Source organism: Dama dama, chromosome 22 (genome assembly GCF_033118175.1).
Source record: "Dama dama isolate Ldn47 chromosome 22, ASM3311817v1, whole genome shotgun sequence".
Taxonomy (NCBI): Eukaryota; Metazoa; Chordata; class Mammalia; order Artiodactyla; family Cervidae; genus Dama; species Dama dama.
Genome location: NC_083702.1, coordinates 17,027,502 through 17,039,962, shown reverse-complemented (window position 1 = coordinate 17,039,962; position 12,461 = coordinate 17,027,502). Strand labels below are relative to the sequence as shown.

Sequence of the window (12,461 nt, the reverse complement as noted above, 5' to 3'; positions counted from 1 at the left end):
TCACCTGTGTCACTTCTGAGTGGAGGCAGGAAAAGCCCAAGTATAATTCTCTAGACTCTCTTCTCTGACCCAGAATTGTATGTTCCAGATGGTGCACATGTAAGAGTCTCACGGACCACAAATAACTAGGTTGTGATGAGTGTGTGTGTGTGTGTGTGTGTGTGTGCATGTGTATGTATGTGTGTATGTGTGTGTTTCTATATGTGTGCATGTGTATGGCTATATGTGTGCATATGTATGTGTGTATATATGGGTGTGTATGTGTCTATATGTGTGTGTGTGTGAGAGACACTGAGATTTGGGGGTCACTTTTTCCAGCAGCAGAACAGAGTCTCTTCTGATGGATACCAAGGAGAAAGAAGACTTGAAAAGAAGACAGAATCTGTCACATGAAGCAGGTACGTTCTTGGATCTCCTCTTCCTTCTGTGTCTTCATCCCAAGCTGCTCCCTCTGAGCTTACCTTGCTTCCTCTGTTGGGCTTGGTTGTTTCTCAGTCACCATTTCTGATTTACAAACAACCAGATCTAAGTCCTGTCTAAGAGCACCCGCCCCGGTGCATCTCCTGTTCCCTCTACATCACTCTGTGCTGACAGTCAGGCTCAGTTTCCCGAATTTGTCTCTTAGCGTTTTGACCTTCATCCTTAAACAGCTCTCCTTTCCTCTGAGTTAGTCAGTCCATCATCTCTGATCTTATTTTTGCCTTCCACCAGTCCTGTACTAATAAAAAGGTAGCAGGTGCTTTCTAAGCCCCCTCAGTTTCTTCTTGATTTCCTGAACAAATCTGATTCCTGCATTTACTGCTCCATGCACGTAATTAACTTCTTCACCTTTCAGTTCAGTTTAGTGGATCAGTAGTGTCCAACTTTTTGTGACCCCATGGACTGTAGCACACCAGGCTTCCCTGTATCACCAACTCCTGGAGCTTGCTCAACTCATGGCCATTGAGTTGGTGATGCAATCCAAGCAGCTCATCCTCTGTCGTCCTCTTCTCCTTTGGTCTTCAATCTTTCCCAGCATCAGGGTCTTTTCCAGTCAGTCAGCTATTTACATCAGGTGGCCAAAATATTGGAGTTTCAGCTTCAGCATCAGTCCTTCCAATGAATATTCAGGACTGGTTTCCTTCAGGGTTGACTTGGATCTCCTTGCAGTCCAAGGGACTCTCAAGAGTCTTCTCCAACACCACAGTTCAAAAGCATCAATTTTCCGGTGCTAAACTTTCTTTATGGTCCTGCTCTCACATCTATACATGACAACTGGAAAAAACATAGCTTTGACTAGATGGACCTTTGTTGGCAAAGTAATGTCTCTGCCTTTTAATATGCTGTCTAGATTGGTCATGACTATTCTTCAAGAAGCAAGCGTCTTTTAATTTCATGGCTGCAGTCACCATCTGCAGTGATTTTGGAGCCCAAAAAGTAAAGTCTCTCACTGTTTCCATTGTTTCTCCATCTATTTGCCATGGAGTGATGGGACCAGATGCAGTGATCTTTGTTTTTTGAGTGCTGAGTTTTAAGCCCACTTTTTCACTCTCTTTCATTTTCATCAGGAGGCTCTTTAGTTCCTCTTCACTTTCTGCCACAAGGGTGTTATCTGCATATCTAAGGTTATTGATATTTCTCCCAGCAATCTTGATTCTAGCTTGTGCTTCATCCAACCCAGCATTTCGCATGATGTACACTGCATATAAATTAAATAAGCAGGATGACAATATACAGCCTTGATGTACTCCTTTCCCAGTTTGGAACCAGTTCTTTGTTCCATGTCTGGTTCTAACTGTTGCTTCTTGACCTGCATACAGATTTCTCAGGAGGCAGGTAACATTGTCTGGTATTCCGATCTTTGAAGAATTTTCCACAGAAAGAAATCTTCACCTTTGGGTAAGAAATAATTTTGCTAATTTTTTTTCCCTCAACTTGAGATAGTCATTTCCTAGGCCAGTTGATAAGAAGTCTAGGGGTTTCCAAGGAGAGAGGAGTCTGGAATTCTCAAGGAGGAAGAAAGGACAAACTTTTTTTCTTCTCTTTCCCTCTATATTCCTTAGGATTATATAACAATAATGTATCCTGCTTGAGGACAGTCTCTGGAAAAAACCTTCTGGCTAATCCTGTTATCTTAAAATGTAAATTATGGGAGTAGGTCTAGTGAGGTCTTTACAACCTCCAGACATTCTTTTGATTTACTGTAATATCTAATTGGAGAATATATAACTCCATTGCTAACGCTAGCAAGGGGGTACTCTTTCTGCCCCCTTCTGATGCCTATGTCAGAAGCTTTCTCTGTCTCCTTTATACTTTAATAAAACTTTATTACACAAAAGCTCTGAGCAATCAAGCCTCGTCTCTGGCCTCGGGTTGAATTCTTCTCCTCTGGAGGCCAAGAATCCTGGAGTCTTTTCGTGGTTCAGCAACAAGTTTTCAAACTCAAGAAAACGGCACATTCAAAGCCTATATCCTTGTGAGCACAGCCCTAGGGCCTGCCTCAGAACATGGGAGGAGTTGGTGCAAGGAGAGTCTGTGCAGGTGAGGCTTCATTACCTTCCTGATTAATCCACCTCTGTTCAGAATTGATGTATTACCTACTCCAGAGCTATTGAGTTCCTGCAGGTGGTCATTCGTAAACCACTTAAACTCAAGTTTACTGCCACTGGGATGGCACTCAGAGTTCAAAGGCTGAGTGATTGCTCAGACTTGAACTCTATGACCTGGTGCTCTATTGCACATGGAGCTTTGATGCAGCTGAGTCCAGCCTGCAGATCAGCCTAAGAACACTGGAAATACAGCAAAATGTGTTCCTCCTTTAACATCTAAAAGTCTGTAAACAGATTCTCTTTTCCTTATCGTTGACTCCTTCCCCATCTGGGCATGTTACCCAAGGCTACTGCAGGCTGCAAGTATCTGCTAAAGCCCTTCCAGGGCCCAGGATTGGAGATAGGCCTGTACCTGAGTATAAGTTCTGTATTTCCACTATCTATAACTTAATAGATGCTCAGATAATGTTTATTGAATGACTGAATTAGACCCTGCTGGACATTCGAGAGAAATTATCTTAAATATAGAGAACTATTTTTGAGGACACCACTTAGCCAACTGACATTTTTGGTTTAAAGGCAAATGTTTTCAGCAACTAACAGGGCAAGTTTTGATTTTCAAACAGAGGGAGCTTATCACCAACAGACATGTCACAACGAACGCTGCAAATCTCTGTCTCTAAGGATACACAAGACAAACCACAGCATACTAACATGTGGCCTCTTATTAAGTCTTAATCAGACCAAATGGAGGAGACAGGGTATTCATATGATTTATCATTTGGCAGTTTTTCAATTAAAACCTCACAGCGACATCACAGGAAGAAAGTTTGCAATTAAAAAGTACAGCTGTGCTGTCGGTATGACATAAGGAAGGAAATGAGCTGCAGAAAGAGTTCTTTTGCTTAAAAAAAAAACAAGCAGACTAATTCATCCTTCACTTTGTGAAAGGAGAGTCCTCTGGGGCTGATCCTGAAGGATGCTGTAGAGACCAGGACACCTCAACTGTTCTGCACAACAGTTAGAACTGTGAGCTAATAACTTTGGATAAAGGTGTGCTCTGACTCCTTTCTCTTTACTTTTTGTGACTCTACTATAGGTTTTTACATTTTTGTTGCCATGAGACTCATGTATAACATCTTACAGACACAACAGTATATATTACACTGATAAATTAATTTCAATCATATACAAAAGCTATACCTTTTATCCCCTTACACTTTCTTTCTTTTTTTGATGTCAGAATTTTCCTCTCTTTGTATTATATATCCACTAACAAAAAACTTTTCTTTATAGTTATTTTAACACTTCCTTTAGACTACAGTTAACTGGTTAGCACACTACCATCTTCAGTATTAGAATATTCTGAGTTGTATTACACATTTACATTTACAAGTCCATTGTATATTTTGTGGGCTTCCCTGATAGCTCAGTTGGTAGAGAATCCACCTGCAATGCAGGAGACCCCGGTTCACTTCCTGGGTCGGGAAGATCCCCTGAAGAAGGGATAGGCTGCCCACTCCAGTATTCTTGGGCTTCCCTTGTGGCTCAGCCAATAAAGAATCTGGACAGACCTGGGTGGGAGACCTGGGTTTGATCCCTGGGTTGGGAAGATCCCCTGGAGAAGGGAAAGTCTATCCACTCCAGTATTCTGGCATGGAGAATTCCATAGACAGTCCAAGGGGGTCACAAAGAGTTGGACACGACTAAGCAACTTTCGCTGTATATTTTATATATTAGAGTTTTCTGAATTGGATTACATATTTACATTTACAAATCTGTTGTATCTTCTTTCATATGATTATTAGTATCCTTCATTTAGCTTGAAGCGGAGAAGGCAATGGCACCCTACTTCAGTACTCTTGCCTGGAAAATCCCATGGAGCCTGGTAGGCTGCAGTCCATGGGGTCACTAAAAGTCGGACACGACTGAGCAACTTCACTTTCACTTTCCACTTTCCTGCATTGGAGAAGGCAATGGCAACCCACTCAAGTGTTCTTGCCTGGAGAATCCCAGGCACAGGAGAGCCTGGTGGGCTGCCATCTATGGGGTCTCACAGAGTTGGACACGACTGAAGCGACTTAGCAGCAATAGTAGCAGCATTTAGCTTGAACTCCCTTCGGCAATCTTGTAAGACAAACCTGTGTTGGTGAACTTCCTCAACTGTTGTTTGTTTGGGAAAGTCTTTCTGTCATCTTCATTTCTGAAAGACAACCTTCCTGAGAAAAGTATTCTTGGTTGGCAGGTTTTTACTTTCATCAGCTTGAATATATCATCCTAGTTTCTCCTGCCCTGCCAGGTTTATTCTCAGAAACCCAATGATATTCTTAAGGGGATGTCTTTTTTGTCAGCATTTACTTTTCTCTTGATGCTTCTAAAATTCTCTCTTTGTCTTGATTGTAGGAAATGTGTCTTGGAGAGGATAGTTTTGAATGAACTCTGAGGGGTGACCTATTAGCTACATGAACTTGGATGTCTAAATCTGATCCAATTTGGGACTTACCTGGTATTATTTCTTTAAGCACAGTCTCTGTCTCTTCCTCCCTCTCTGGGACTCCAGTAATGTGCAGGTTGTTTCTGTGAATGTTATCCCGTAGTTCACACAGGTTCTTTCACATTTTTTTTCATTCTTTTTTTCTTCTCTTCTTCTGGCTAGGTAATTTCAATTGTCGTCTACATTACAGATTCTTCTGCTGTTGCTGATGCTCTCTGTAGCATTTTTCATTTTGTTGCGTTTCATTCATTGTAATCTTAAGCAAAAGAATTTCTGTTTGGTTCCTTCTCCTTTTTTTGGCCTCACTGCAGAGATTGAGGGATCTCAGTTCCCAGACCAGGATAGAATCCAGGCACAGCAGTGAAAGCATCGAATCCTAACCACTAAACCATCAGCAAACTCTGTGTTGCTTCCTTTTTTATGATTTCTGTCTCTGTAAAACAATCAATTTCCTCTGCGGAGCCACTCAGCCTGTGCACAACTACTGAGCCCATGCTCTAGGACCTGCAAACCACAAATAGGAGCCTGCATGCTGCAACTACTGAAGCCTGAGTGCCTAGAGCCTGTGCTCCGCAACAAGGGAAGCCCCCACGTACAGAAGCCTGCTCTCCACAAAGAAGAGTAGTGCCTGCTTGCAGCAATTAGAGAAAGCCCATGTGCAGCAACGAAGACCCAGTGCAACCAAACATTAAAAACAATAATAATAATGATAAGAAATATTTTTAATCTCATTTTGTTCACATATTCTTTTCCTGAATGTATTGTTTATCTGTGTTTTTTGGAGTTCACTGAGCTTCTTGGTGGGTATACTTTATTTCTTTCATTATACGTCATTTATTTCATTACTTCCAAATGGTGAATAGCCATGTGAGCTGCCCTGGGAGAAGTCCTGGGCATCTTCCCATTCCCAAGCACAGCATAGAACTACAAAGACTGCAAGTGTGAGCGTAGGTTGGAGCCCTGGACACCATGCAGGCCATCAAGCAGTAACCGGGTGGACTCAGCTCACAACCAGGCCAGCACTCTCAGTTCTTACATTAGTTCAGCAGCTTCTCCACATGTCCACGATGGAATGGGGGTGGGGGGCTACGTATTGTGTAAAGGTAATACTTACTTGGCCACTCCTATATGACAGCTGTCTCTACCCTGAAGAATCACAGCAGGATCACGTTTACATTTTCAATAGTAACCAGATTAACACAATTTTGAAACAATATGTTTTCAGAGAAGTTCACTCCTCTCAAATTCTTCCTTTAAGTTTTCAATCATATCAGACACCTCCATCCACATATTTGAAATATAAAGACCCAAATGTTCCTGATCTTCCCATCTACATCCCTTCTTCTGCATCCCCTCTGCCTAGGTCTCCACTTTCCTGCCCTCTTGTCCCACCTGGATGCAGGGTGTGGTGAGCACCAATTTACCCTCCATCAACTTAGAAAGAGATATGAGCTGATATAATTCACTCAGAAGGATAGATTACTGGAGAGACAAGAAATAGCAACATCCTGAAGAAATAGCACAAAGGGATGGAAAGAATGGATTCATAAGGATTTGATAACCAACTAGACATGGGAGAAGAGCAAAAAGGAATCTATATCTGCTTGAGGAATAAACAGATAAAGTAACCTATGGAATGAGTAACGAAAAAGGGAGATGCAGTTACCTAGAGTTAGATTTTTAACTGGTCCATGAAAATTTAGGCAGGATAAGGAAAGCTGTATCCATTCTCTCTTACCAGCCAATGTCCCACATTGAAACTCACATCCAAGTCTGGTGCCCAAGAATAGGTTAAAAACAGGTGATGTGACATCTCAGAGAAGAACCTACAGGATTGGGTTTTTTCCATGAGTTTGTGAAATGAAAATATCTCCTGCCATATCAATAAACAAGAAATGTCACAGCCATCAGCGATTTCTGGCCTTCAAATGTGAATGAAGGCCTCCAAAACTGTGATCCAGGGGATGCTGCCACCCCCTGCATGGTGATTGCTGAGGAGCTGGGACAATGCAAGAAGCAGCCATCTGCCATATTTTAAGGTGAACAAGGAAACAGGATTGGCCCCAGATAGCTGAGGTGCGTATGAAAGGAATGAATTCAGTGAGTCCAGAGGCTTGCATCTTCCCACAAACAGAATGCTAACTTCCTTAACTTGATACCTGATCTTTGATGTTCAGACTGCCTGCTCCCTTTGTTGCAAACTTGTATACAGCCTGACTTCCCCTCCTGCCTCCTTGGAGCAGTTTTCTCAGAGCTACTGAGATGCAGTCTCCAGGGCCTGGAGTCCTAAACATTCCCACCAAATAAACTAACTCTATTAGGTTCTGAATATATTTTTTGGTCGACAAGTTCATCTTGCTAGGAATGAGGGTGTGAATATGGACCAAGTGTAGATGATTTTTCTAAGCAAGAGTGACCTGGAGCATTTGTGATCCCAGACAAAGTCATGGCCTTATTAGCCTTTGAAGGAGGTGAGAAAACAGGGCAGTATATCTTGTTTTCCTTTGAGGAAAACGGTGTTTGAGAACCAGACCAATCCTTTCAAAGCATTTGACGTGGAACTTGCTAAATTAGCAACACAGCAAAAAGTTACTTTATTCAGAATACTTCATTTTGAACAATTTCCATATAACACAATTACAGGTCAGCCTTACTCTATTGAAATACAGGCAATTAGAATATCTGAGGCTTCATCGCATATTTAATACAACATCATGGGAAAGTCACTGTGGATGTTGCTGGGGCACTGAGTTCAACGTCATCATACACAGGGTCCCCTTTGTTCCCCTGGAGCAGCCACGGGCTCTCTTCTCCTTCCCCAGGATCAGCTTCCTCTCCAAAGATGAACAGAGAAGAGCCTGAAATAGTAAAGAAAAGCATGATTAGAACTGAGACAAAGGGGACCAGACCGTGTTGTGGAAGTGAGTCAATTAAGTCGTGATAACAAAGCACCCCTGGGACCCAGGTGTGGGCAGGAGGTTCAGGCTATTTCCCATCAGTTACAGTGAGGATGGACCACCCGGGCTGTCCTCTCAGATCCAATCCGTGTGAACTCTGGGGCCTCAGCTCATGTGGAAACCCTGCATCACAGGAGACCTGTGCTCACATAGGAGCTCTGGGAAGACCTGCATCCAGGCCACACAATCAGCAAGGAGATGCCCAGGAACAGTAAGAACATAACAACGAATTTAATGTTCTCCTCTCACAACTGACAGACATGAAATCACCATGAGAGGGAGAGTGGAGACAGGAAAATCTGCATTCCTCACTCACAAACCAGCTCTGCTCTTAGTTAACTCCTGTTCCCAAATGCCCACAAATAGTATCAAGGTGCAGCCACAGGAGGCCCCTTCCCAGGGACCACACAGGCCCTCAGATGGAGAAATTGTCTTTTCTAGAGAATGAGTGTCTTCTCTCGGCTGCTGAAAAGTCTGGAGCAAATTAGACTGTAGCTGACCACAAACTCTGGTCTATGAACTACCAACATGGCTTATTGTTAAGGCCACTGCACATCATAGATTTTGTACTTTAGTGCTGACATATAAACAGAGCTCATCTTAAATTATCAGAATACCTCACAAATTCAATACTGCACTACATTTTAAAAAATCGTTGACTACCTTTCATGTATAAGACAGCACAGAGGAGTTATCAAAACACTTGTTCTACTTGTGGATTTCATAAATATGCTCAAATACTCAAGTTTTCTTTTCCTTTTGGCCACTGAACAATGCTTGTGGGATCTTAGTTGCTTGACCAGGGATTGAACTCAGGTCCTAGCAGTGAAAGTGCAGAGTCCTAACCACTGGATTGTCAGGAAATGCCCTAATCTGTACATTTTAAAGCAAGCACATCACATATAAAGTGAAAATTTATGTTGCAGCATGGAGACTTAAATGCCAAAAGGAGAATGATTTCTCACTGCCAAGGAGTGTGATAGCATTAAAGACAGTATACAGTTGAGACTGTCACATCCAACTCTTTGTGACACTATGGACTACAGCCTGCCAGACTCCTCTTTCCATGGGATTCTCCAGGCAAGCATACTGGAGTGGGTTGCCATTCCCTTCTCCAAGAGATCTTCCCAACCAGGGATCAAACCCGGGTCTCCTGCATTGCAGGCAGATTCTTTACCATCTGAGACACCAGGGAAGCCCATCAAATGCATGAGATTACTGATGTTTTGAAATTCTAGAGAGGCTGGGCGTTGAGAAGTTCAAATTCACCATTTCGAGGACAGAGACTGAAGATTGCAGGAGATGAGCTAACCCCACTCACCTGTCCGAGACCTCATCCCATGTTCCTTAACTGGGAGCACTTCCTCTTCGCTCACCTGAGAGGCAGGAGGAGCCCCAGGCACTGGTACCTCTTCAGCATCATCATAACCCTCACCAGGGGCATCAGTCCTCTGATCTGGGGCTTCTGAGGGCAGAGCAGGGGTCAGATGAAACCACGGTAAGTGGGTTCATCTGGGAAATACCAACGATCCCTTCTGACTCAGAGTTTCTGAGCCGCTATAGAGAGGCACATTGTTTCAAAAGATTTTTTTTCTTGTAAGACCATGTTTCAGTTTGAAGTGTCCATAAGCCAAAACATGATTTTACACATCTTTCTCAAAGGAACTCTTATACCATTAAGCTGGACTAAAGCTTTTTGACAAATTGTGCTTTCCAGATGTTATTTTTAGAAACATTGTGTTTCTGTTGTGATTCTGGACACAGAGAGCCCAGCTCCAAATGTGAGACATCACAGAACAGCCAGAGAAGGGGAAGGATGGACTCCATCTCGATACAAGGGATGCTACTGCTCCATCAAAGGAAGACTGTTTCCCTTGCCTCTCATCTCTATGATGGAAACTCTCCTCCCCAACACCCAGCTGAGGCGGGTCCATCTCTATTACCTGGAGCAGATCTGGAATCATCGTGGTCCTCACCATCTGACAGGAAGCCTAATGTGGAGACAAACATCACACAACACACAGAATGACCCTCCCCACACCCAAGGGACCAGTGTTAAGGTTGAGAAGGAACAGGCCTGGCTCATGGAGTGTAGACAGAGGCTGGGGCCTCACAGGGCTCTGATAGGCCATCCTACCACTTTGGAGGAGCTGCCTCTGTGAGTCTGCGGCACGCGTGGGGGCTGTGGATGCTGAGAAGATGCACACAGCCAATGGGAGGTGACAACCAGAGGCCCCAGGAGGGCAGGCAGAGACACCCACCTGGGCTGTCCAAAAGACCCTCCTTCCATGACACAAGGTAATCGAGCTCCTCATACACTGCTTCAGCAAGAGCATCTTCATAACTGGAAAAGGCTGAGAGATCCCCCAGCAGGTCAGAGATGCTACCCCAGACACCTCGGTCCAGCAGGTTGAGAGATCCCCCAGCAGGTCAGAGATGCCATCCCAGACACCCCAAATCAGCAGACACACCCTTTATCTCCCCAGTGCTCACACATGGCTTGTCAGGACTTCAGGATAGCTTCCCATCCAGTGCACCTGTTGGCACCTTCTCCCCTCATCTGGCCCTGAATACAGCTCAGCTCCAACTCTGTCTCATCTCACAGGCAAGGCTATGACTTATGAGAGCTCATATACCAGTCCTAAAAGCCTCTGTCTACTCAGCACTTAGAGCTCAGCATGGAGCACATGGAGTGTGAAACTCAGAGCAGAGACCTGGCCCAGGCTCCCCTCCTCACCCCTGCCCCATCTCCTGCCTGCACACACGCTCCCTGGTCCTCAGTTCCCCCTGCAGCCCACCTCTGCGCTCTGCTCTCCATCTGAGCACCTGAGTCACCAGGACGACGAGGACCAGGAAGAGAAGGGCTCCCAGGATGAGGCAGAGGACCCAAGGCAGGGAGTAGATGCCTGGGGGAGGATTTGAGGCTGGTCTGGTCCCTAAGGAGAACAGGAAAGAGGGTTGGAGAAGGTCCTGGGCAGAGAAACCCTCTGTGCTGGAATTTCCAGGAGATCTGAACAATGGCATCCCCGCCTCAGATACAAGTGCACTGACAGTGACTGAGCTCCTCCGGGTCTCGTCCTGAGACAAGCCAACCTCACTCCTGCCAGTGTGGCCCCGAGGCAGAGCCAGGGATTGTCAGGGAGCTGCCCTGCCTAAACTGCCTCTGAGGACTTGGCCCCTCCCCTCTCCCTGGGCTTCAAGAGACAGAGCATCAAACAGTCCTGGGACCTGCGCCTCACTGATGAGGAGCAACACACAGGGGCAGGTGGGAGAGCCTTAGAATCTGCAACATGGGAACCAGAGCCACTTGGACCTCAAGCATGAGAACCTTCTTACTCCTGGAACCAGGGTAAGGGAGTTCCCCAAAATAACGCCCTGGTTCATCCCCAAAAGCCAGGGGCTCCTCAGACTCTTTCCTCTCCTTAGCTGTCAGAGAACCCACAGAACAGGTCCCCAGAATCTGAGTACTCTCCCCTGCCCATAGATGGATCACAATACCTGCTGTATTTGGGGGCAATGATGTGCTTGCACCTAAAGAGAAAAAGAGGAGTTTGGGTAAAGGGAATTGGCCAGAATGCAGGGCAGCCCTATCTTCCTTCTTGAGCCTGAAGTCACCCCTCAGCCTCCAAAACACCAGGGTCCAGTCCTCCCAGCTCCCCCATCCTAGATCAGAGCCCCAGCACTGGGACACAGTGTGAATACAAAATCCCCACTATGCCCTGCCCAGCCCACTGCCACCACGCTGCCCCAGCTCACCCAGGGCGGACCCCGAGCCCCTCACTCACCAGAGCACCTCACACCAGCATCCTCCTCGTGCTTGCAGTCGCTCTGCCCCCAGGGATCCGCAGCACAGTCCCACAGGGAGGACTCCCGGCCCCCGCACCGCACCTCGTCCAGCCAGATGCTCCCGTTTCCAGGGCCAAACGCCGCGGCCCGCACGGCTTCCAGGGCCGGGCCACAGCCCAGCTGCTGACACACCACCTCGGCCTCTGCCAGGCTCCAGGAGTCATCGCACACGGTGCCCCAGGAGCCGCTGTGCCAGACCTCCACCCGCCCTGAGCACTCGCGGTCTCCTCCCCTGAGCCGGAGCTTCTCTCTGTCTGAAAAGGCAGCAGCCCCTCCTGTGACTCCCCTGGTGGGAGGAAGGAGCCCCTGGGGCCCTGGGGAGGGGGCGGGGCTGACGTACCTGTGCAGGGGGCAGCAGCTGGACAGCTCTTGGCTCTTCTTCCTGCAGAAGCAACAATGGGAACCTCTGGTTCAGGGACAGCTGGGGGTGGTCTTGTCCCCAAACATGAGTATCTAAGGTTTTTTTGTCACAGTCAAATGACAAGAGACCACAGAAGCTACATCAGCTACTTGGCTGAGAGGTTCACTGCATCTTATCAGCAGCTGGAATTACTTTAATTAGTTGCTTGCCATAACAAAAGCAAACAAACAGACACAGAGACAAATACAAATATACACCTACATTTTGTAGACTCA

At 45.8% G+C, this 12,461-nt stretch overlaps 1 protein-coding gene across 1 annotated transcript in view; it reads right to left on the bottom strand.

Moving 5' to 3' along the window:
- Window positions 1–7,675: 7,675 nt before the first annotated feature.
- The window catches only part of LOC133043047 (uncharacterized), a 121,186-nt gene continuing 116,400 nt past the window's right edge, over window positions 7,676–12,461 (bottom strand). The window contains 8 exon segments of the mRNA XM_061123936.1: window positions 7,676–7,880; window positions 9,301–9,444; window positions 9,923–9,970; window positions 10,241–10,333; window positions 10,778–10,915; window positions 11,478–11,510; window positions 11,765–12,079; window positions 12,166–12,207. Of these exon segments, the coding sequence (XP_060979919.1) occupies window positions 7,735–7,880; window positions 9,301–9,444; window positions 9,923–9,970; window positions 10,241–10,333; window positions 10,778–10,915; window positions 11,478–11,510; window positions 11,765–12,079; window positions 12,166–12,207 (959 nt within the window). The 3' untranslated portion in view covers window positions 7,676–7,734.